We start from the raw sequence: 25,782 nt of genomic DNA on the forward strand, positions 1-25,782 counted from the left end.
GGTTCAGGGAGGGGGAGGCGGCACGTGTGGTGATGCTCTGCCTGGCTCTGGGGATAGTGGTCTCTTGGCAGCTTGACTATCATCACCTTCAGTTTAAGGGATGCTTTAGTTGTCCAAGGAGCCTTAACTATACCCCTCTGCTTAGATGGAGGCTCCCAAGGTGACTGGTCTGAGCAGTTTGGCTAGCCCCCCCTCCACATTCTGCCCCAAAGTAGTCTTCCTGTATGTCTTTATGGCCTTTTTTTCCCTCGTTGAGTTTCGGTGGGTAGGAAGCTCATGGCACCAGTGACAGGACTGCCACTCTGTCATCAGTGCCTCTGCAGAAATGCCAGTGCCATGCACCTGCTTTGTCACTGACATCCTGAATTTTGAAAAAGTCTTGTACTTTTTCTTTGCTACTCGGCAGAGCTTTTATAATTAGTCAGGAACTGTGGTTTTAGGTAAATGTTCAGGAAATGGAACCATACTTGCCCTTACTGTGGGTGAACATGTAGTTCAGCCACGAGGCAGAGGAAATGCTCTTTATTGTAAGCTTAGTGTTGACAAAAATGTGTCATCTTCACCACAATCAAAAGTGGAATGCTGAATATGTGCTATCTAGGCAGATAGAAAGAAAAAGGGTATAGACAGTGGATACTTTGAGGTTCCTACCTAACTTCATACTGGAAGTACTATATCTGGAGTTACCAGAGTGCTTTATCCTTCATCCATTACTACTCCTTAATTCAGAGCATTAATACAGCTACATGTGGTCTATTTGTATCACTGCTCATGCTGGATATAGTACTTTTGGAAAGGAGGCTAAAAATTCTTCTGAAACTTTCAGCAAGCTTAATGTGAAAGGAGATATTTTTTTTTTCTTGTGTGAAGCTTAGAATGAGGGAGGCTGTTTTGCACAGACCCCTGAAAAGATACTTAGATGTGGGTGACTTGGATGCTGTTGACTAAGGCTTAACATGGGCCAGTGGTGTCTAAATAACGGACGCTGTAGTTTACTTTCAGTATTCTGAGCTACCTAGCACCTTAGGTGCTGTAGTTGTAGGAGATCTTAATGTTAGGGTAATTTATGATCAGCCTAACAGGCTGAACATGAGCTCCCTGTTATGATTTTTTTGGCTAAAAGCTGTGAGGCAATATTATCTCTATATATGGCAATAATGAGCCATTACTGGACTACAGTGTCCAGTTCTGGTGTCTGTGCATGAAAAGGGATGCTGACAAATTGGAAAGGGTTCAGAAAAAAGCTGCAGAAATTGTACAATCCAGTTTCCAGATGTCTGATTGAGGTAAACCAAATAGGTTGAGCTGCTTGTCAGGAAGTGTCAAGAGGTGCTTGTATCAGATTATAACTATCCATGCAAGGAGAAGAAAGCAGATCATTAGCAGACAGGGGTAAAGCAAGATTCAGTGATTGGAATTTGAAACTGGATGTTCTCAGATTGGAAATAAGGCACATTCTTTAGTATATGAACGTAGCTGAAGAGTATGGGATTGATTATGTCTCTTCAAAACTTGTAAAAGTCTAAAAGCTGTAACTAAATATTAGGTAGGAAATAAAGGTTTTGCATGGAAGGCCAGAGCAGAGATTTTATTAATATCCTTTGAGGCCTTGCCACATGTGAATGGCATCACTAAATCCTTATGCTTCCCCAGAAAAAAAAATACTACTAAGTTCAAGCTATGCTTGCAAAATATCTTTTATTCCCTCTACAAACCCAATTAAATATCTTTCAAGACAGCACACAGGATTTAAAAAGTAGGTATTGGAATGATCAGATTAATCTCACTTACATGGTAATAATTAGATGCATTTCAAATTGGCTAAGAAGTTTCCTAATATTCACTGTGATGTTAGTAAATAGGATTTGCATGATGTTGATTTCTTCTTGAGATGACATGCTATGATTCTTCAACCTTTACAAATAATCCACTGGCTGCAGGGGTATTACCCATCTGAATGAATGTTGTAAATCACCCCCAGAATTTTAGAAAGGCAAATTTATCTGGTGCATGTATAAATGACTATGTATGCTTTTGGAAATTTTTTAAAAAATTTTCCCTTCTCGGGTGTTCTATTTCTCTATTGTCTGCCTCTGCAGGGTTTGCTCTATGCACAGGTGTGCTGAGAGTGCTTAAGAGGACTGATTAGTACCAGCTGACACAACACATGGTTTGGTATCCCATGATACTGGACTGTTAGTTGGCTGCGTAGACCTTCCATTTAATCCCTGGCCGCAGCTAAAGCTGCTTTTTAGTATTACTGCAATAGTGTTTTAAATGCAAAAAAAAAAAGGGGGGGGGGAAGTAACATTATTATTTGCTCAATCCTGTGACCTGCAAAATGAAAATAAAAATATATTCTACCACATCAAATTGTAGTTAATATGTATACAACAATTATTTGAAAACTTAGAATGTGTATGATGAATAGTTTCAAATACAGAAATTTGTTCTTTGGTAAATAACAAAATACATGCTGCAGAAAGATCAGATAACTGTATTCTGGATTCTTTCCCAGGTTCTTCCTTTGTCTACCAGTATATTGGATCTAGTTATTCACTGATGAAATCAATGAGTGCATAGCATTGATTATAGCTGGAACAAGTCTGAACACAGTATTTGAGCAACAAGAAACCTTAATTTTATGAATTCTTATGCCTATTTAACATAAAGCAGATATGTGCATCTTAAGTTGTATGGAACTAGTAGTTCAAGGTTAATGGTAATTTATGGTTTTTGTAAGGTTGTAACCTTGGACCATGAAAGTGATAATGGTTGAATATTGTTTCAAAATGTTATATTGTGTAGTTCACTATGATGGCTTAGTATTTTGCAGTATAGATCTGTTTTAATAGAAAGAATTTGCCTTGACTCATTTTCTTTTGTTTTTCAGGAAAAGAAATGGAGCAAGTTCAGTTAACTATCCAGTCTAATGTCTTGCTGATATCTTAAGGAATCTTATAAATACTTATTTTGAATTGAGAAAATGACTGCAGATATAGAAGAAAATACAGGTTGTTGGAAAAGAATACCTGTCAAAAAGTGAAACATCCAATAGTTAATTTGGAAGTAGTATAAAATACATATACCTGTTATGGTGCAATTCTGGAGTGGAGTTAACTCTATAGCACACAGGTAGCCCTCCAAGGAGGGGGGAAAAAAAAGCAGCTTTCTGTTTTTCTAAATTATGGAATTTTTTTGGAAGATGTGGACATGGATTTTGAGCCTAGTCATGGTTTCATCGGAATTTCACAGTGACAACAGGCTTTCATATAGTTCTCAAGGTAGGGGTCAGACCTCTGTAGCTGACAAGAAGCATCGATTTTTGCATTGCATCCCAAATATTTTCTAAACCACATTTATATAATTCATGAGATCATATGAGCTCTGCTCTTAGTTTTATCATGATTCATTGTTATGGAAGTTTAAATACAGCAAATCTGATTAAATTGTTGTTTTAATTTGTTTTTGTCTACTTTTAACTGTAGGAAAGCCTTGCAAATTAAATCTAGTAAAATGTTGTACTTGATAATAGTTTAGAGACTTGCCATAACATCATTAACATGTTTTTAAACTAGGAAGTAAGGATCTAATCTTACTTTGATCCATTAACATTTATAGGTTTTTAATGAAATGAAGAGCAGTTTACATGTTTTTATGATATAATACTTTTCATTGCTACTGTTTTTATTCTTGCAGGTGGATCTAATAGCTTTTGTCTTTGAATGGTATCACTGGGAAGAATACGTCCTTCTTAGGTAGAATTTAGCCCCAAATGTTTACATATTTTGGGTAAATAGGAAAAAGATATGTAATTAAAAACTTTTGTATTTCCAGTGACATCAGGTTAATAGGAAACTGAACATGTTTTCTTGACTTAAAAGAAAACATTCTTTTCTTTCTTTCTATTTAGTAAAACTCCATCTTGCATTTACCTGAAAATGACTTACTCATGAGGGTGATGAGATTTAGCCAAATATGGTTTATGTTTATACTACTATTTGTTGTTTCCTGTTATATTTTCTTCTCTTCTATGCCCACTCCCTGGATTGTCTTACCTTGTGATTACAAAGAGGAATTCCTGTCTTACCTTGAACACTACCAACTAACAATCCCAATAAGGGTTGATCAAAATGGAGCCTTCCTCAGCTTTACTGTGAAAAATGCTAAACCTTCAAGAAGGAGGAGGAGTACAGACCCTTATGACCAAGAACTGGCAGCATCTAAATTATTTTTTAAACTTTCTGCCTATGCCAAGTACTTTTATTTAAACCTGACTCTCAACACAGATTTGGTGTCTAGACATTTTACAGTAGAATACTGGGGGAAAGATGGACCTCAGTGGAAGCACAATTTTTTAGACCACTGTCATTACACAGGATATTTGCAAGACCAACACAGTACAACTAAAGTGGCCTTAAGCAACTGCAATGGTCTGGTAAGTGCACATTACATGTTCTAGTATAATAGTGTGCTTGTCCCTTTTTAAATTACGGAAGAACTACTTAATTGGCATATCTTTCATTTTTTTGAGTCCCTGCAAGAAGCAAGCAGACAGGAAGGTGCAAAAACCCCCTAAAACCTGGTCTGGGTCCTGGGGAAAAGTTTTTCAAGATTAATTGTAAGTACTAAGACCCAATTCTGTAGTCCTTTAGCAGGCAACGTTTTCGGTGTTTACAGTGTCTGCACTAGGGCTGCAAGATTAGGTCTGTGCTGAGATCATTACAGGTTATAAAAATGTTACAAACTCAAGGAGGTGGAGGAAAACAGTGGGTCCTTTAGGATGCTGAATCTCTCCAGAGAGACATTGATTGAACTGAACACCTGCTTGTTGTTTTTGAGAATTTGGGTTTAGAAACTTTGAGTAAATAAGAGAAGATGAATTGCTTGGTGTAGAAGTCATCATTGCCATAAATTCAAAGAGTGAAGAAGAGAGTAGATCCTTTGCAAGTACCAGCATCAGAAAGTAATTATTTACCTTTTTTAAGAAATATTTTGTTTACAAATCATAAACAGTTGCATTTAAAAGTAGGATTAGAAATTCTCATTTCTCTTATTCTCATCTATTCTTTTACTGTTGATCTATCGATCACATGACAGTAGTATTTGCATGGGAAAAAGCTGCTTTTATTCCTAACAGAAATTAGAAAACAAATGCAAAAAATTAAAACCCAAACTATTGAGTAACAAAATACTAAAATAGAAGGGCATGACTAGAAAATACTAAATCAAGAGCCTAGTAATTTCTCTAATAAAAATATATGTATATATTGTGGTTATTCATTCTGGTTTTAATTATAGTAGAACACTGGTCAATCTCCTTGTTAGGAGTAGACAGATCTAACATTGCTAAAGGGGGGAAAAAAAAGATTACACAGACTTGCTAAACTAATTCCTATTTATCCTTGGAAGTGCTATTGAATAATGCATCTTGGGATGTTATTTACAAACAAGAGCCTGCTGCTTCAGACCTAGATAGGATGCATTATACCCAGCTATTTGTGATGTCCCTGATACAGTCTAGGTTAACATTTACTCTTGAGGAAAAAGAATTTAATGGGGATTTCCAGGGCTAAGTGACACTTTCGAAGAAATGTAGTTAAAATGGTGTTCCATTGAGTGTGGTATCACAGTTTGGTTAATGCAGACTTGCAGCTGATAGATCTGAATGTAGTACAACTTTCACTTTGGCTTTGCAGTTCCTATGTAATAACATTTTTGTCACAGTTATTTAAGCTCTTTAATATACTAGATCATTTTGCTTTAGAGTTCTTTTCAGCTAAAAATACTATGGAGAGCAAATCCCTGCTTTTAGGACTCACCTCTTTAAAAGAGGCTGCATACCTTTATCTCCAGAGTTTCTGCTGGTTGAGGCATAGACTGGTTGGCCCCCTTGGAGCTTGCAGTCCATGCCATGGTGCTCCTATTTCAGGTCTTCTCTGACCTTGGCTGGGGGGTGAGCCAAGAATGACTGCTCTTGCCTTAGCCGACTCTTGTTTTCCTTTCATGTTAGGAAAACAAGAGTGGGATGAAGCAGGAAAAAAAAAAAAATCTATGTTTTCCTATCAGCTTTCCCCATCTCTCGCTCCTCATGGCACTTGTTTTCTTCAAAGAATTTAGCAGCATGGTAGGTGTCACTTCTAAATGAAGTCCTCTTGAGGCAAAGCAGAATCTTTTTTTTGTTGTTGTTGGTTTTTTTTTTTGTTTCTGTGCCTCGGGCCCTGAGGTGACTTTTAGCACTCCTATTGCTGCGTGTTTTCCCTCTGCCCTCAGCCTCACTGTTCTGCTGGAGTGAAGCTGTCTGTTGTTCTGTGGTTCAAGGTGTCAGTACGTTATCTTAGTCTGTAAGTTAACTTTAGTGTGGAGTGCTGCCCAGTTAAATAGTCATCTTTGGTGCTTTTAGCTGTTGTCAGCTCTTCTGTATTTCTTCCAGGTATTCCTGGTCTGGATTAAGGCAGCCTCAGTTCTCTGGGCACACCATGACTGGCACTCTTGAGTTCTTCTTGGTCATGCCTCTTACTTGGGACTGCAAGTGCCAGGTGTCCACTGCATCTCCTAGAAAGGCCGAGTCACAAGTATGTGAGGCTCCTGTCATGCTCCAGAAGCAGCAGCAGGGGTGACACAAGGCTCTTTCTCAGAGAGGCAGGGATCCTGCAAAGGGGTGCAGCGGTAGGCTGTACTCAATATCATCCTCTACCATACAGAAATTCCTCTGTCATACAGTGTTGGCAGGGCCTTCCAGAGCACTGAGTATAGGAGTTACCACTCCATTCAGATAAATCCATCACAGAGTTATTTTTTAAATTGATGATTCCTACTGATGAATATTTTGTTAGAGCTGCTGGTTAGAACATGTTTAATAAAGCAATTGGCAGTGAATATTGAAGACACTATTACTTGTTTTAGAATTAGTGATAGTTTAGAATATGTCGTGCTTGACACTTGTATTTTCTAGTCTGATTGTTGGTCTGTAAGAGACTGCCAGTCATATTCTGTGTAGTCCTTGATTAACATCTGTCCCAGAGCCAGTCATTTGAAGTTGTCAGTAACTCTAAAACAAGTAGTAGCCTTTAGCATGAGTGTCGCTCACAAGCAAAATTTAAGCATTCCATTTATACCAGTTGTCCTGTTAGACTTCACTATTGCCAAATTTCTTCCCCTTAGTGAATGTTTTGAGTTATTCTGTTTAGTTATTCAGGGTGGGCAGGTGAGGCCGTGGTTTAATTAATATAAGTTGTATGACTTTGAAGAACACTTGTAGTATCTGAGATGAGTTCTAGTGCAAGAAGGGCTTTCTCAGTTTCGTTATAAGAAGTGACCAGCAGTCAGTTCATTTCCCTGTCACTATTTCCTGTTTCAGCCTCTCCCTCTATATTTCTCATTGCCAAGCGCCCCAGAATTACAGGCTGCTACTTACTGAAGTTTCATTCCAGCAGTTTCCATCTGCTGGGCCCTGATTATGCTATATAAATTGTCTGAAGTTATCTACTTCTATAGATCATAAATTGCATATAGTATGGTATTTCTGAATCATATGTAAAATAATGTATAATTTATAAAATAACTTATAAAGATCAGAAATGATATTGAAAGAGATTTAGTATTCTAGATCGGTGTCTCTGGAGTTCTCTTTGGTACTAATATGTATTTGCAGTATAGACTTAGTATTCAGAAAATTATATATAAGCTGTCCCTGTCCTAGTTTTAAGATGTCTTGTCAGATTCCATGATGTACTGTCCCAGGTGTCGTGGTTTAACCCAAGCCGAAACCAGGACACCAGGCCAGATCATTATTTTTTTAATCTTTGAGAACACACTAAGCTAATGCAGTCTGTTTCCTCAGTCATAAAACCACACTGAAGTGTAGAGCCAGCTGTAGACATACTGAACAAGACTGACACATTTTCAGAAGTTTCCATTACTACTGCTTTATATTAAAAATGGATAAAGCATAAAGTCTAGAAAGGTTCAAGGCAGGGAGAAATTGGAAAACAGTGTGTGGAAAAGGCACTTACCCTACTTCAGATGGGGGACGTCCATCAGTCACAGAAGCAAACTGAATTATGGAGGACAAGTAAGGCCTCAGCTAGACAGCCTGACGCTAAAAGATTCCTTTTCACAAATTCAGGGGAACTCCACGTGGATTCACAGACTTGTCTGAGCATGTCAAACTGCTGGATTCAGACCTTATATATATTAGCAGGAGTTGACAGTCTGTAGTGGGATTAGATTGATTGAGGTCTTGTGTTATCCGTTTTAGATTATAATCTTGGGAATGTTGCTTGTAGTAACCTACTTGAGGCGTTCAACTTGTTTCTTAAATTCATGGTATTTTGTCAAAGTCTTTTGCTGATCATTCTTATGTCTTAATGATATTTCTTATACTTTGGAGCAGAAATTTAATGTACAAACTTTAAGTTCAAATACAATGGCAAAACTAAAAAAAAGCTAATTCCTTTTAATGCTTCAAAAAGGCATTATTTCAATCTCCTTTTGCAACTGAAACTGTCTTGTACTCAAATAATAGATAAGCCAAAAGTGTGTGTTAGAAAGTCGGTTTGGATATAATAGTGTAATTCCCACTATTAATCAGGCATTGCTGAATGTAATACAATGGAAGCATCTCTAGCCACATGAATTTTCTAAACTCCTAATTAGAATAAATGGTGGTTGTCACTGAAATAGGTATTTCTTATGTACAGAATTTGGAGTGCTTCTTAAAAATCATTCACTTTGATTCAACAAGACCACTTGCACCAGTTCAGTATTGGAAGAATGGTTTTGTTAGCAAGCAAAATTAATATATGTTAGGTTTAAAATGGTGTATATATATGCAGGACTTATGTGAAGGGCATATGCAGGGAAAGCTGAGTTTCCAGTGTTTATCAAATCACTTGGCTAGCTGCAGCAACTGACCGTATGCATATTCTGACTACCTGGTGGCAGGTGTGAGTTAAAATTTATTTGCAGTTCCTCAACTAAATGTTATTAAAATCTCTTTTTTTTTTTTTTTTTCTTCTTAAACCACCATAGTGTTTGGGTAGATGAGATCATATGTCGACTAGGCATAGGAAAAATTGGTGATACTCCTAACTTTTTTCACTGCTGGTACCTGAAGGAACTGTGATGATAGCTTGCGGACATTCATAATAGTTTTTGCTTATTTTATATGCAATTTGTTTAGAGAATTAATGCTGCAATTTAGAGCTTGACGATGGTGATGAAAGGGTCGAGTGTTTATGGGTAAGAACCAGAGGAAAGGCCAACAAGGCAGATATCATGGTGGGAGTCTGTTATAGACCACCCAACCAGGATGAAGAGGCAGATGAAATATTCTATAAGCAGCTGGGAGAAGTCTCACGATCGCTAGCCCTTGTTCTCGTGGGGGACTTCAACTTACCAGATGTCTGCTGGAAATACAATACAGCAGAGAGGAAACAGTCTAGGAGGTTCCTGGGGTGTGTGGAAGATGATAACTTCCTGACGCAGTTGGTGAGGGAGCCATCTAGGGAAGGTGCCCTGCTGGACCTGTTGTTTGCGAACAGAGGAGGACTTGTGGGTGATGTGATGGTTGGAGGCCATCTTGGGCATAGCGATCATGAAATGATCGAGTTTTTGATTCTCGGAGAAGTAAGGAGAGGGGTTAACAGAACTGCTACCTTGGACTTCCAGAGGGCAGACTTTGGCCTGTTTAGGGGCCTGGTTGACAGAGTCCCTTGGGAGGCAGTCCTGAAGGGCAAAGGAGTCCAGGAAGGCTGGACATTCTTCAAGAAGGAAATCTTAAAGGCACAGGAGCAGGCTGTCCCTATGTGCTGAAAGACAAGCTGGCGGGGAAGAAGACTGGCCTGGCTGAACAGAGAGCTTTGGCTGGAACTCAGGGAAAAAAAGAGAGTTTATGACCTTTGGAAGAAGGGGCAGGCCACTCAGGAGGACCATAAAGATGTCATGAGGTTATGCAGGGAGAAAATTAGAAGGGCCAAAGCCCAGCTAAAACTTAATCTGGCTACTGCCATAAAAGACAATAAAAAATGTTTCTATAAATACATTAGCAACAAAAGGAGGGCTAAGGAGAATCTCCATCCTTTACTGGATGCGGGGGGGAAACATAGTGACAAAGGATAAGGAAAAGGCTGAGGTACTTAATGCCTTCTTTGCCTCAGTCTTTAATAGTAAGACCAGTTGTTCTCGGGGTACCCAGCCCCCTGAGCTGGAAGACAGGGATGGGGAGCAGAATGAAGCCCCCGTAATACAAGGGGAAATGGTTAGTGACCTGCTACACCGCTTAGACACACACAAGTCTATGGGGCCGGATGGGATCCACCCAAGGGTACTGAGGGAGCTGGTGGAAGTGCTCACCAAGCCACTTTCCATCATTTATCAGCAGTCCTGGCTCACCGGGGAGGTCCCAGTTGACTGGAGGTTAGCCAATGTGACTCCCATCTACAAGAAGGGCTGGAAGGAGGATCCAGGGAACTACAGGCCTGTCAGTCTGACCTTGGTGCCAGGGAAGGTTATGGAGCAGATCATCTTGCGTGCCATCACGCGGCACGTACAGGACAACCAGGTGATCAGGCCCAGTCAGCATGGGTTGATGAAAGGCAGGTCCTGCTTGACTAACCTGATCTCCTTCTATGACAAGGTGACTCGTTTAGTGGACGAGGGAAAGGCTGTGGGTGTTGTCTACCTGGACTTTAGTAAAGCCTTTGACACTGTTTCCCACAGCATTCTCCTGGAGAAACTGGCTGCTCATGGCTTGGATGGGTGTACTCTTCTCTGGGTTAAGAACTGGCTGGATGGCCGGGCCCAAGGAGTGGTGGTGAATGGAGTTAAATCCAGTTGGTGGCCGGTCACAAGTGGTGTTCCCCAGGGCTCAGTATTGGGGCCAGTTCTGTTTAATATCTTTATCAATGATCTGGATGAGGGGATCGAGTGCACCCTCAGGAAGTTTTCAGAGGACACCAAGTTGGGCGGGAGTGTTGATCTGCTTGAGGGAAGGAAGGCTCTACAGAGGGATCTGGACAGGCTGGATCGATGGGCCGAGGCCAAGTGTATGAGATTCAACAAGGCTAGGTGCCAGGTCCTGCACTTGGGTCACAACAACCCCATGCAATGCTACAGGCTTGGGGAAGAGTGGCTGGAAAGCTGCCCAGCAGAAAAGGACCTGGGGGTGTTAGGTCGACAGCCACCTGAACATGAGACAGCAGTGTGCCCAGGTGGCCAAGAAGGCCAAGAGCATCCTGGCTTGTATCAGAAATAGTGTGGCCAGCAGGACTAGGGAAGCGATTGTCCCCCTGTACTCGGCACTGGTGAGGCCGCACCTCGAATACTGTGTTCAGTTTTGGGCCCCTCACTACAAGAAAGACATTGAGGTGCTGGAGTGTGTCCAAAGAAGGGCAACGAAGCTGGTGAAGGGTCTAGAGAACAAGTCCTATGAGGAGCAGCTGAGGGAACTGGGGTTGTTTAGCCTGGAGAAAAGGAGGCTGAGGGGAGACCTTATCGCTCTCTACAACTACCTGAAAGGAGGTTGTAGCGAGGTGGGTGTTGGTCTCTTTTCCCAAGTACCAAGTGATAGGATGAGAGGAAACGGCCTCAGGTTGTGCCAGGGGAGGTTTAGATTGGATATTAGGAAAGATTTCTTCACCGAAAGGGTTGTCAAGCATTGGAACAGGCTGCCCAGGGAAGTGGTGGAGTCACCATCCCTGGAGGTGTTTAAAAGACGTGTAGATGTGGCACTTAGGGACATGGTTTAGTGGTGGACTTGGCAGTGTTAGGTTAATGGTTGGACTTGATGATCTTAAAGGTCTTTTCCAACCTAAATGATTCTATGATTCTACTGAAATCCGGTTATTCCAGGAGTGAAGAACTGCAGGCAGTTGATGTACAAAACAGTAGCAGGAGGAGAGCTTTGACCAAGAGTACAATGGCGAGCCCTGATCTCAGAAACAGCTTTGGGATATTTAGAGCAAATATGGAGCAAGTGGTCTTATGGCTAATCATAGAGGTCTCATTGGAGGAGAAAAAAAACAAACCAAAACCCAAACCAAACAGAAACCTGTAAAAAAAAAAAAAAAAAAAAAAAGCTCATGCATAGTGCTTGCTTTACAGATCAAAGGTGTGGTAGAAACTTATGATTTATCAAATCAGGATAGGAATACAGAAGTTCTTGCTTCCAGTCTCCTACCTGATCAGTAGCTCTTTTTCCTGGTGCAGAAAGTTTATACATTCAGAGTTTTCTAGCTACAGATACCAGAATTTTTTATTTAGCAAATATAGGTGTAGGAGTCTGTCTGGGCTTATTCCCCAATATTTCTGTAGCTGAAAGGATCCCAAAACTGGGTTATCTGCTAAAGTTCAGTTTTAATTGCTGAAGGTTCAGGAGACTGCATAGTTGGCCTGAAATCTCCCCTTTCTTCTGTAAACCACTTCCTGTTTGGAAGTAGCTGAGTTCACAAATGTGAAAGTTATGAGAATAGAATATCTACTGTTCTTCACTGCAGTATGAGGGAAAAAAATATGTTCGTTTGTTATGGAGAATGAGGTCTAGTACACAGTCTGCAACAACTCGGATTTGCCAAAGATTTGTGGCGAGACCTTTTAAGGAATAAATGCTTTGTAGATAGTGTAGCCTAAGTTAATATTAATAATTTGATTTTAATAACTAGCTCAGTTTTGGAATTGAGCATCTGGATGTAAAATGCTGAATGGTTTCCCTGAATATATTTTCTAGAATTAATCCTTCATGTGGTTTTTCTTTGATGCAGTATGTGGCATTAAGCATCTACTGGTATGGCATCACAGAGGGATATTGGGTTCACCCTTTGAGCAAGGCCATTTTGGCTTGGCGTCACTTTTAATGGATAGGAATCACATAGTTTTGGAACATCTCTGTGAACAGATTTTATCATATACCAAGAATATATCTTGCTTTCTTACCACATCTACCAAAAATGATAGGAAAGAACTCCAGAAATAGGGCAATGATATTTGAATTCTTTTCTCATTGTGGTGTTTATAGGCACTTACTCCTGTTCCCACTAAAGTCAGTGGAGGAGAGCTGGCTCATGCATTGTTTTCTGTGTTGGCTTATAGTTGTGGATTTCTTCACAGAAATAAACAATAATCAAATGTTATTTAAAATTAAGCTTTTTAATAGGAGTTTTATATTGTCTTTTGCAAGTTTCTTTTTTCTTCTTTTCTCCTTTAAGCATGGAGTCATTGCTACAGAAGATGAAGAGTATTTTATTGAGCCTTTAAGGAATATAACAAAAAATTCCAGTAACTTTAATTATGAGAATGGTCATCCTCATGTTATATACAAAAAGTCTACCATGCACCAGCAACATCTCTATGATCATGGTCACTGTGGAGTCTCAGGTAAGTGAGTATGAGTGTCATTCCTTTTAAAAAATTATAACTTAAGACTTATTTTAAAATATCTTGCTTGGTTCACATGTAAGGTACAGTGGAGAATGTAGCAGTAGGAATCCTCCTTTTGGGTGATGCAGTGACTACTGTTGAAAAGTAGTTTTTGCTTTTTTTTCAGATTCAGATCAAGAGTGTAGTGTCTTTTGAAAACTAAGATGCTGGGACTAAGTCTTGTTTTATTCCTGTGTTGTGTACAGTGGTAATGATGAGCACAGGCTTCCTTAACATGTGCTCTAAATGTACTTTGTACCCTGACTGGAAGGTGTGATTGAGTGACTAAGTATTACAGCTCAATGTTTAGTAAGTGTTCCATCTCGTTTGAGGAAACTTGAAGTGTAATAAATGTGTTCAGTATTATGATTAATAATACATTTGTAACTGGAGTCCACATCTTTCTCATTTACGGAGGTTTATGGTGTTTTGATACTGGCTTTTGGTTCAGTGGATTAACATTATTCCATGATAGTTGAGTATGTGATTTACAGGTGCCTTACAGGAAGGATTATATAGTTTTTATTGAGACATTTTCCTTGTAAAGCAGTTTTAACTTCCACAAAAACAATTTTCAATTATTCTTTGACATGATTTTCACTTGCTTAAACTGAAGCTGAAAACCAATTTCTTGAAGACAGCTTGGAGTAAATCTGACATTATTTTAGAGCACTACAATAATGTTTTACATAATAGGAAAATGTTCTAACCTTGTCGTTTGTTTATATCTCAGTGTTGTGATTTAACCCCAGTCAGCAACTCAGCACCATGCAGCTGTTTCCCCCTCCCCTCCCAGTGGGGTGAGGAGGAGGAAAGGAAAGGGAAAAAAAGTAAAACTCGTGGGTTGAGATAAGAACAGTTTAACTAAAGTAAAATATAATACTAACAATAGTAATAATGAAATATAATAATAATAGTAATGAAAAGGAATACAACAAAAAAAAGAGGGGGGGGGAAGGAAAAAAAAGTGATGCACAATGCAATTGCTCACTACCTGCTGACCGATGCCCAGTTAGTTCCCGAGCCGCGATCCGCGCCTCCCGGCCAACTCCCCCCTGTTTATATACTAGGCGTGATGTTCCTTTGGCTAGTTCAGGTCAGCTGTCCTGGCTGTGCTCCCTCCCAGCTTCTTGCACACCTGCTTGCTGGCAGAGCATGGGAAACTGAAAAGTCCTTGGCTTAAGATAAGTGCTACTTAGCAACAACTAAAACATCAGAGTGTTATCAACATCATTCTCACACTAAATCCAAAACGCAGCACTGTACCAGCCGAAACCAGGACACTCAGAAATAGCTTGTTCTTAAAAGTTCAGTCCTGGACAGTTGTATTCCATAAGATTCAGTGCACAGGACAGACTGACAAATGCTAATCTTAAAATAAAACAATATCACTGTTCATTGATGTAACTTATTTCAGCTTCTTTTGGAGGTTGTAACTTTTACTGGCACCAGCTGACTAAACTTACAGTGCAGATTGTCTACAAAGGCCCATGCTTGGGAGACAGTTTTTCCCGAGTGGTTCAGTTAACTGTGTTTAGACTCTACTTGTAGTGAATGTCAAACTTTATGTATGTAAATTTGGAAGTGTTATTCCATCTACGTGCTTCTAATGATTGCAAAACAAGTCTCCTAACTACTACTGCCTGCTAACTGATTGTAAAATTCGAGTACTAACGTATGTGGATGCTCCAATTTATGCATTTTTACGACAGACATCTGTGAAGCATCCATCTTTTTCTTTCATTTTATAGGGAATGTTGTCAATTAAGCCTCTTGAAATAAGTGGAAGGATCATGAAATGTAGGACAAAGCTATTTTTACCATTATAATATTACTAGGAAAAAAAATGTATTGGTCTCTGTCAGATGTTACCTTTTAGATTAATGCTTAGGAAGTCATTCCTCCAAGTGAGGTTGAAGCAGTAGCAGCTAGTTTGATCATGTTGCATCCAACTGTTCTGGTGGTATCTGTCGTATGGATCTGTCGTGGTTTAACCCCAGCTGGCAGCTAAGCACCACACAGCCGCTCGCTCACTGCCCCCCCACCCCTGGGATGGGGGAGAGAATCAGGAAAAAAACCTCGTGAGTTGAGATAAAGACAGTTTAATAGGACAGAAAGGAATGAAAAACAATGATGATGATAATAATAATATGACAATAGTAATACTAAAAGAATTAAACTATACAAAGCAAGAGGTGCACAATGCGGTTGCTCACCAGTCATTGACTGATGCCCAGTTAGTTCCCGAGCCGCGATCTGCCCCTCCCAGCCAACTCCCCCCAGTTTATATAGTGGGCATGATGTCATATGGTATGGAATATCCCTTTGGCCAGTTTGGGTCAGCTGTCCTGGCTGTGTCCCCTCCCAGCTTCTTGTGCCCCTCCAGCCTTCTTGCTGGCTGGGCACGAGAAGCTGAGAAATCCTTGACTGGGTATAAACACTACTTAGCAACAACTAAAAACATCAGTGTGTTATCAACATTATTTTCCTACTAAATCCAAAACACAGCACTATACCAGCTACTAGGAAGAAAATTAACTCTGTCCTAGCCGAAACCAGGACAGTATCCACCCCTTATTCTATACCATCTACATCATGTCCAGGTCCCACACTTTCCAATGCATTTTCAATTAATCACCACCACTTTTGCTGCCTTTTAATACATACACACACAGATATCATTCCCGTGGTCTATGGGCCATCTCTATCAAATGTTCATTGAGTTCATTCAGTCCATGACTTTGGGCTCCATCTGTCATAACAGTCTGTCTGGGCAGGAGGGATGGTGCAAAGTCCGCTCAGTCGGCAGAACAGGATCTGGCTTTGGTGCAGTGCAGCGGGCAGATGACATTGGGCGCAGCAGGAGGATGGTGTGTGGTGTTGGATTGTTGCATGCTGCAGTCAGTCCTGGTTCCATCACTACTGCACTTCACTCAGTTTTATCAAAGTTCATTCTTTATTAATCTAGGTGATTCTTACTGTAATACTGTTGATATAGCATATAACAACTATAGTAATGATGACATACAGTGGCAGGGTTATATAGCAATTAATATCATACAGTTTGATCTATTGGCTGTTCTCACCTAAAATCAAATCCCCTTGAGGCACACATCAGACTTCCCCATCCTTCCGCATCACCCACCAAGTGCACCCAGGCCCTTGAGCAAAAGCAATCCCACGAATGGGTTTTCCTTTGCCTGAGGCAGGAGCAACCCAGACTGTCTTCCCTAGCATATTTTTTATGTGCACTACAGGGACTTTATCCCCTTCTACAGTATGTAAAAGTTCTGATTGGGCAGGGCCAGCTCGATTGGCAGATCCTCTAGTGTTGACTAACCAGGTGGCCTTTGCTAGATGTGTATCCCAATGTTTGAAGGTCCCACCACCCATTGCTCTCAATGTAGTCTTTAACAACCCATTGTATTGCTCGATTTTCCCAGAGGCTGGTGCATGATAGGGGATGTGATACACCCACTCAATGCCATGCTCTTTGGCCCAGGTGTCTATGAGATTGTTCCGGAAATGAGTCCCGTTGTCTGACTCAATTCTTCCTGGGGTGCCATGTCACCATAAGATTTGCTTTTCAAGGCCCAGGATAGTGTTCCGGGCGGTGGCATGGGGCACGGGATACGTTTCCAGCCAGCCGGTGGTTGCTTCCACCATTGTAAGCACATGGCACTTGCCTTGGTGGGTTTGTGGGAGTGTGATATAGTCAATCTGCCAGGCCTCTCCATATTTCTCTTTCAGCCATCGTCCTCCATACCAAAGAGGCTTTAACCGCTTGGCTTGCTTGATTGCAGCGCATGTTTCACATTCATGGATGACATGTGTGATAGTGTCCATGGTCAGGTCCACCCCTCGATCACGAGCCCATCTATATGTTGCATCTCTTCCCTGGTGGCCTGAGGTGTCACGGGCCCACCGAGCCATGAATAATTCACCCTTATGCTGCCAATCCAGATCTACCTGAGCTACTTCAATCCTAGCAGCCTTGTCTACCTGTTGATTGTTTTGATGTTCCTCAGTGGCCCAGCTCTTAGGTACATGGGCATCTACATGACATACTTTCACAACCAGATTCTCTAGCTGGGCAGCGATATCTTGCCACAATGTGGCAGCCCAGATGGGTTTCCCTCTGCGTTGCCAGTTACTCCGCTTCCATTGCTGCAACCACCCCCACAGAGCATTTGCCACCATCCATGAGTCAGTATAGAGATAAAGTATTGGCCATTTTTCTCGTTCAGCAATGCCTAAAGCCAGCTGGATGGCTTTCACCTCTGCAAACTGACTCGATTCACCTTCTCCTTCTGCGGTTTCTGCAACTTGTCCTATAGGACTCCATACAGCCGCCTTCCACCTCCGATGCTTTCCTACAATGCGACAGGACCCATCAGTGAACAGGGCATATTGCCTCTCATTTTCTGGCAGTTTATTATACAGTGGGGCCTCTTCAGCACCCGTCACCTCCTCCTCTGGCGATATTCCAAAATCTTTGCCTTCTGGCCAGTCCGTGATCACTTCCAGAATTCCTGGGTGACTGGGGTTTCCTACTCGACTCCATTGTGTGATCAAGTGCAACCCACTTACTCCATGTAGCATCAGTTGCATGATGTGTAGAAGGGACCTTCCCTTTGAACATCCAGCCCAGCACCGGCAGTCGGGGTGCCAACAGGAGCTGTGTTTCAGTACCAACCACTTCTGAAGCAGCTCGAACTCCTTCATATGCTGCTAATATCTCCTTTTCAGTTGGAGTATAGCGGGCCTCAGATCCTCGATATCCCCGACTCCAAAACCCTAGGGGTCGACCTCGGGTCTCCCCGGGTGCTTTCTGCCAGAGACTCCAGGTAGGGCCATTCTCCCCGGCTGCGGTGTAGAGCACATTTTTAACATCTGGTCCTGCCCGGACTGGCCCAAGGGCTACTGCATGAACTATCTCCCGTTTAATCTGTTCAAAGGCTTGTTGTTGCTGAGGGCCCCATTTAAAATCGTTCTTCTTCCGGGTCACTTGATAGAGAGGGCTTACAATCAGACTCTAATTTGGAATATGCATTCTCCAAAAACCTACAACCCCTAAGAAAGCTTGTGTTTCCTGTTTACTAGTCGGTGGAGACATAGCTGCTATTTTGTTGATCACATCCATTGGGATATGACGACGTCCGTCTTGCCATTTTATTCCTAAAAACTGGATCTCCTGTGCGGGTCCCTTCACCTTACTCTGTTTTATGGCAAAACCGGCCTTCAGAAGGATTTGGATTATTTTCTCCCCTTTCTCAAAAACTTCTTCTGCTGTGTTGCCCCATATGATGATGTCATCAATGTATTGCAGGTGTTCTGGAGCTCCACCTTTTTCCAGTGCATTTTGGATCAGTCCATGGCAAATGGTGGGGCTGTGTTTCCACCCCTGGGGCAGTCGATTCCAGGTGTACTGGACGCCCCTCCAAGTGAAAGCAAACTGTGGCCGGCACTCTGCTGCCAAAGGGATTGAGAAAAATGCATTAGCGATATCACTTGTGGCGTACCACTTGGCTGCCTTTGACTCCAGTTCATATTGGAGCTCTAGCATGTCTGGCACGGCAGCACTCAGCGGTGGTGTGACTTCATTCAGGCCACGATAGTCTACTGTTAGTCTCCATTCTCCATTAGACTTTCGCACTGGCCATATGGGGCTGTTAAAGGGTGAGCGAGTCCTGCTGATCACTCCTTGGCTCTCCAGTCGCTGAATCAGCGTATGGATGGGAATCAGGGAGTCTCGGTTGGTGCGATATTGCCACTGGTGCACCCTTGTGGTAGCGATTGGCACCTGTTGTTCTTTGACCCTCAGCAACCCCACAACCGAAGGGTCCTCAGAGAGACCGGGCAAGGTGGACAACTGTTCAATTCCCTCTGTCTCCAAGGCAGCTATACCAAAAGCCCATGGGTACCCCTTTGGGTCTTTAAAATACCCTCTCCTGAGATAATCTATGCCAAGGATGCATGGGGCCTCTGGGCCAGTCACAATGGGGTGTTTCTGCCACTCATTCCCAGTTCGGCTTATTTCAGCCTCCAATAGAGTTAGCTGTTGAGATCCCCCTGTCACCCCAGAAATACAAATGGGTTCTGCCCCTTTATAGCTTGATGGCATTAGGGTACACTGTGCACCGGTGTCCACTAGAGCCTTATACTCCTGTGGGTCTGATGTGCCAGGCCATCGAATCCACACAGTCCAGTAAACCCGGTTGTCCCTTTCCTCCACCTGGCTGGAGGCAGGGCCCCTCTAATCCTGGTCAGAGTATTTGTTACTCACTTCTTGTAAAAATGACTTAGAGGTCCCTTCAAGAGGGTCAGAAGCCCTTCTACTTTGTCTGGAAACCGGAGCGGCATCTTTCCTGGAAGAATCCCCTTTTCTGGTTGTTTTTCCTTTCAATTCCCGTACCCGTGCATCTAGGGTCGAGGTAGGTTTTCTATCCCACTTCCTCATGTCCTCTCCGTGGTCACGCAGGTAAAACCACAGGGCACCCCGTGGTGTATACCTTCTATATTTTCTCTCTTGAGCAGAGGAATGCTCACTCCTAATAGCTGAGATATTGGTCTGTGCAGGTGGGGAGTAGGACTTTTCGATCAGTTCAATCAGTTCTTCGGACTTTTTGGACAGTTTTTCCACAGCCGAGACACAGGCTCGTAGGGATGAAGAGAGATTTTCTTCATATTGCCGGAGTTGGCGAGCCATTTCATCCACTGTCGGTGCCTCTTCGTCTTTCCAGGTTAGTACTGCCAATGGGTTGGCATACGATGATGGTGCGCTCCGTACAAACTTCCGCCACATGGGTCGTGTGCATTGAACTTCATCTGGATCTCTGGGTAATTGTAAACTGTCCGGGTCATAATAAATCATCTCCCGCATGGCTAATTCCCTCAGGTACTGAATACCTCTTTCCATGGTGGTCCACTTGCCTGGTTGACATATAACATCTTCCTTGAAGGGATACCTTTCCTTCACACTTGACAGGAGTTGCCTCCAGAGGCTGAGGGCTTGTGTCCCTTTTCCAATCACCTTATCAATGCCACCTTCCCTAGCAAGGGATCCCAGCTGCTTGGCTTCCTTACCCTCTAATTCCAGGCTACTAGCCCCATTGTCCCAGCATCGGAGCAGCCAGGTGATAATGTGCTCGCCTGGACGACGGCTGAAATCTTTTCACATTATCCCGCAGCTCACTCAGGGATAGGGATCGGGTGATTACTTCTAGTTCTGCCTCTTCCTCCTGTTCTCGTGATGACCCTGGTTCATCTTCATCCTTCGCTAAGCGAACTGATTTTTTTGTATATTTCTTCTTCTGTATAGGGGCGACTGATACTGGCACAGGTTGGTTCTCTGGTTCAGCCGCAGTGCCTGTTGCAGGGGTCAGAGTAGCCGCAGTATCTGTCAGTCTGTTTTCCCTCCCTTCCCCCTGAGGGTGCTGCACAGTATCGAGCAGTGTTTGGTAGATCCTGGCCAGGGCCCAGCACAGTGCGATAAGTTGTGCCTCTTTGGAATAGCCACAGCATTTTCCTTTCAGATATTCTATCACTTTATCAGGGTCCTGTAGTTGTTCAGGAGTGAAGTTCCAAACCATTGGAGGTGAGAAGTTCTCTAGATACCTGCCCATTTTCTCCCACATGCCATGCCACCCATGGCTATTAAGCCTCGGGGCAGATTTCCGAAAGGTATTCTTAAATAGTTGTTTAACCTTAAACAAGACCTGGAACACATTCAGGAGACGTAGCAATAGGAACGTGCTGGTTTGAACATCCCAAGGATATTCAAAATTCTCAAGAGCCACTGTAATGTGCCTGGAGGAGAAGGGGAAGCTGAAGAAATGTGTCTCCCCCGTGGCTTGGCTCTCCGATGAGAAAAGGTACAAGGTGTAATTATTAATAGTCTCTGATAGACGGCTCCCGAAGTACGGAGGTGACGGCAATGCTGAGTACAAATACCAGATTAGTTTCACGACCAGCAAGTCTATCGTATCATAAGCCAGTGTTACAAAGTAGAACACCATGATAACTCTGGCCCAGTTCCCACGGGTGATAAACAGCACAACAGGGAGCATATACTGCAAGTAAGGTCTTACATAACGCACCTTTAAGAACAAGTGCACCAACTTTGAGAGCAAATACATCAACATTGTGACCATTTGTTCTAACACATTCCAGTCAGATTTGTCGTTATCTCAACCCGTTGTGCCCCACGTTGGGCGCCAAAAAGGACTGTCGTGGTTTAACCCCAGCCGGCAGCTAAGCACCACGCAGCCGCTCGCTCACTGCCCCCCCACCCCTGGGATGGGGGAGAGAATCAGGAAAAAAAACCTCGTGAGTTGAGATAAAGACAGTTTAATAGGACAGAAAGGAATGAAAAACAATGATGATGATAATGATAATATGACAATAGTAATACTAAAAGAATTAAACTATACAAAGCAAGAGGTGCACAATGCAGTTGCTCACCACTCATTGACTGATGCCCAGTTAGTTCCCGAGCAGCGATCCGCCCCTCCCAGCCAGCTCCCCCAGTTTATGTACTGGGCATGAGGTCATATGGTATGGAATAGCTCTTTGGCCAGTTTGGGTCAGCTGTCCTGGCTGTGTCCCCTCCCAGCTTCTTGTGCCCCTCCAGCCTCCTTGCTGGCTGGGCATGAGAAGCTGAAAAATCCTTGACTGGGTATAAACACTACTTAGCAACAACTAAAAACATCAGTGTGTTATCAACATTCTTTTCCTACTAAATCCAAAACACAGCACTATACCAGCTACTAGGAAGAAAATTAACTCTGTCCTAGCTGAAACCAGGACAGGATCATAGGTCGATCAGAGCTACACATCTTGTGTGCAGTTTTTGTGAAACATGCAGTAATCTTTAGCATTTATTTCTTTGCATATTTGATGCTGCCTTTATTCTTGGAAGCTCCTGTGCATTTCCTGAGCTGTCACATCCTGAAGTCCTTAATTATTGAAATACAAAAGTACTATTTCTTACAAGCCTGAGACTACTCTCGTGCTCCTTCATCTCAGTTTCTCCTTTTCCTGTTGTTCTGTGTACTACTACCACTCTATAAAAATTTCTGAAAAACTTTGCTGTCCCCCAAAACTTCAAGGTCTTACTTTTCCAGATGACGTGCTATTTTAATGCTCTCCTCCTGGGTACCAAAACCTTTTAAACTTGTTTTCTGAGCGCTGTTTCAGCTTTATCCCAAAGTGACATGGCATCCAAAGCATCCCCAGAATATCTAAAAAGTAAAATAAAATTTTAATTTTCAGTTTCTCAGCTTTTAGACTCTAGGACTAAAGCCAGGTTTACAGTAATAACTTTTTGCTAGTAGAATAAATCTTTGGGGCATTTGACTGTTTTTGGAAGTTTTGAACACTCCAATTTTGTGGTTGGTTTTTATTGATTTTAAAAAGTCTAAATGCAGTTGTAATAAAATTGTAACTGCATTTTTGCCAGTATATAATTTATTTTGTCTGGGAGACTGATTTTTTTTTTTTTTTTTTTAGCTCTACCTTCAGAACACTTTTGCCAGTACAACATGCTGGGAGGAATCTGCTTGTGTAACTGTGCCACTATTCATGGTCTGGCAAGTTTCCCCTACTGTAATCTAGACCTAAATTTATCATGTACCTGTTCTGTATCAGGGAAGTGGTCAGGATTTTGAAGTGTTGATAGAGACAAGGGGAGTGTTATTTCTGACCTTTCTGAGAAAAATGGCAATAATTGACAGAAAGTGGGGTAGGGAGTTTGGAGAAAGGATGATCAGAATTAGTTGGTATGAGCAAGTGATGGACTACTTCATAGTAGATAGTAGAATTACAGTGGCAAATACAAGAGAAGAGTTGGAGAGGCAGAGATAAAAATATTTCCCTATTTGACTGATAGTTTAGGTTCAGATAATATGGTATAGAACTGTGGCTGGTTTTCATAACCTAAATTAGATTTTAAGCAGTTAGACATAGGAATATTTAAAAAATAAAAAATGTTAAAATTAATAGTTCATGTATATATTGTCATCAAATTTACTATGTTTTATGAAATATAGCTGAAATCATTAAGGCCTTGCTAAGAAGTTGAGCACCTTCAAATTCCAATTGCTTCAATCGGATTTGAGGCTACTGGGTTATCTTGCAGAATGCTTTGTGGGATCAGCCTCTAGAAGAGTTAGATCTTATTCATTTATATTCTGTGCAAAACAGTAACAACATCTAGGTGGTTTTCTAAAGAAAGGATGTCTCTAAGCCATGGAGTAGCCAGGTATAACTGGGATGCCAAATGAAATTTGGTTTATAGCTTATAATTTTAAAGTAAATATTTAGAGATGGCATGTTAAAATCCTCCATTTTGCAACAATTTTTTTATATTACGGACTGCTTTCTGTGGTATCCTTGTTTGACTGCGTAGTTTATTGAAACGCTTATTTTGCCTGATGCCTAATAGCATGCGCTACATTAAAGTTGCAAAATAATGTTTGTTATGATCCATTATTTTTGCATTTGCAGCATTTTAAGAAATATGCTTTTCTACTGAAAAGCTGTATACTTGTATTTGTGCCTAAAGTTGAAATTCTGTTGGAAGTATGAATAAAATTTCTTTACCTGCTTTGGAGTTGCAAGAATTTAAAAAACAACCCTCTCAAAAAACAAACAAACAAACAAAAAAACCCAAACCCAACCCTTGTTACAAATATACAGACTGTTTGGATAGGATTGAGAAACAACAAAAATTGACATATGAAAGCTGCAAAGTGGCAGATTATTTAGGGATGGCTCTACTACATGCTGCCTCATGTAGTGGTTTTACTTGTGCCAGACTTTACAGTCAGTGTATTCTAAAATGAAAAAATGCTTGTATATACATTAAATGATGTTGCTAATAGTAAGAAAAAGCAGCACGTAGTCCTTCACTTTAAAATATTCTCACAGTTGCATCTTACATAAGTATTCTATTGCATTTTGAGATCTTTTTCTGTTTGTGTGCTCTCTTCTCTCTCTTCACCTTCCATCCCCACCTAGGATCTTTAGAGAACTGACTTAGGAAAACTTGGGTACCATAGTTGTGAACTCCATGTCTATACAGATTTGGATTTATTTTCAGTTGCAATTTAAAACCTAATTTTCTTCTTTTTGTAATTGTTACTTTGGGGTTAATTACAGTGTTTGTCTGACTTTTTTTTTCATTGTTGCTTTCTTTTACTTTCCGATAGCTACGTTCAATGTTAATGCAAGTTTAAGGGTTTTTTAAATCTAGGAATATGGTGGAAAAATGACATAACTTGCCACAGAACTATTTTTGTTAAATATATTGCAAACTTTTATTGACATATCTTAGCTTTTTAAAGAAAATTGTCAGCATTATTTAGTGTTTTTAAAGTAAAACAGCATAAGCATTGATAGATCCTGGAGTGTGAGCCTAAGTACTTAGGATTGTTTTCAACTTTCCCATTACTTCAAGACCAGCTGAAGCCTAAGCTTCTCATCTGATAAGAAAAGGAGAAATGTTTCTTTTTGTGAAGTCTTCTGAGACCTTTGTTTGAAAGACACTATCAAGATGAGTCCAAAAGAATTTTATTTTTTTCTCTGAAAGTTTTCTGCATGAGCTCATCAGTTTTCAAATGTTTAAATAGATTTGCATATTTGAGTGAAAAATTATGAATGAATGTTGAAGCAGTGTTGCATTTCTAAAGTACTCTTAGCATTCTAAGAGCATCAGAAACCCTCAGACATCATTTGCTATTTGGCAACAAACAGCGGATTTTTAAAAATTTTACTACAGAAGTTGTCAGAGAAAATTTCCAGACATTCCTAAATCACTGCTTGTGAGATGAAAAAACTTTGAATTTTCTAGAATAGAGATGAAAAAACAGGAAAAAGCTTGGTATTGATTATAGAATCTTCAACAGGCTTTAATACTTGGTACTATTTTTTTAGAATGGGTGTAATCTTATACCCATTGCAGAATGAGGATTATTTCATTACTGGCATTTTTGTCAACTACCAGGTTTATTTTCATTTTTCAACTTTTCTAAAATACTTACCTTTTAAAGCCAACACTGTGGACTCAACAGTTATGAAACACTGCAACAGTGGGAATGCAGAAGCTTTGTATTCCTGGTTTTGACCTGAACATACATTCTTTGTGGTGTAGTTATTGCCCTTTGAAAATAATGTGCTTAGTTGAATTGCATAAAGCATTGTTTTTTCACAGAAGGTACTGGTCCTATCTCAAATTGTCCTTAGCTGAACCTGTTTTAGTAGAGGTAAGGATGCATCTCAGGAATTGCTCACTTGAGCAGTCCTATTCAGTCAATTAAATGTATTAACTATTAATGTTCTGTTGTGGTTTAGGCCCAGCCAGCAACT

General features: G+C 41.2%; 1 protein-coding gene across 2 annotated transcripts in view; it reads left to right on the plus strand.

Annotated features, from left to right (window-relative positions):
• Window positions 1–3,187: 3,187 nt before the first annotated feature.
• The window catches only part of LOC127029107 (A disintegrin and metalloproteinase with thrombospondin motifs 6-like), a 169,681-nt gene continuing 147,086 nt past the window's right edge, over window positions 3,188–25,782 (plus strand). For both annotated transcript variants that reach the window (XM_050914751.1, XM_050914752.1), the window contains exons 1-3: window positions 3,188–3,284; window positions 4,074–4,438; window positions 13,206–13,374. In XM_050914751.1, the coding sequence (XP_050770708.1) occupies window positions 3,188–3,284; window positions 4,074–4,438; window positions 13,206–13,374 (631 nt within the window). The remainder of the gene's footprint in view (window positions 3,285–4,073; window positions 4,439–13,205; window positions 13,375–25,782) is intronic.

The sequence above is a fragment of the Gymnogyps californianus genome, unplaced genomic scaffold (genome assembly GCF_018139145.2).
Source record: "Gymnogyps californianus isolate 813 unplaced genomic scaffold, ASM1813914v2 HiC_scaffold_73, whole genome shotgun sequence".
Classification (NCBI taxonomy): Eukaryota; Metazoa; Chordata; class Aves; order Accipitriformes; family Cathartidae; genus Gymnogyps; species Gymnogyps californianus.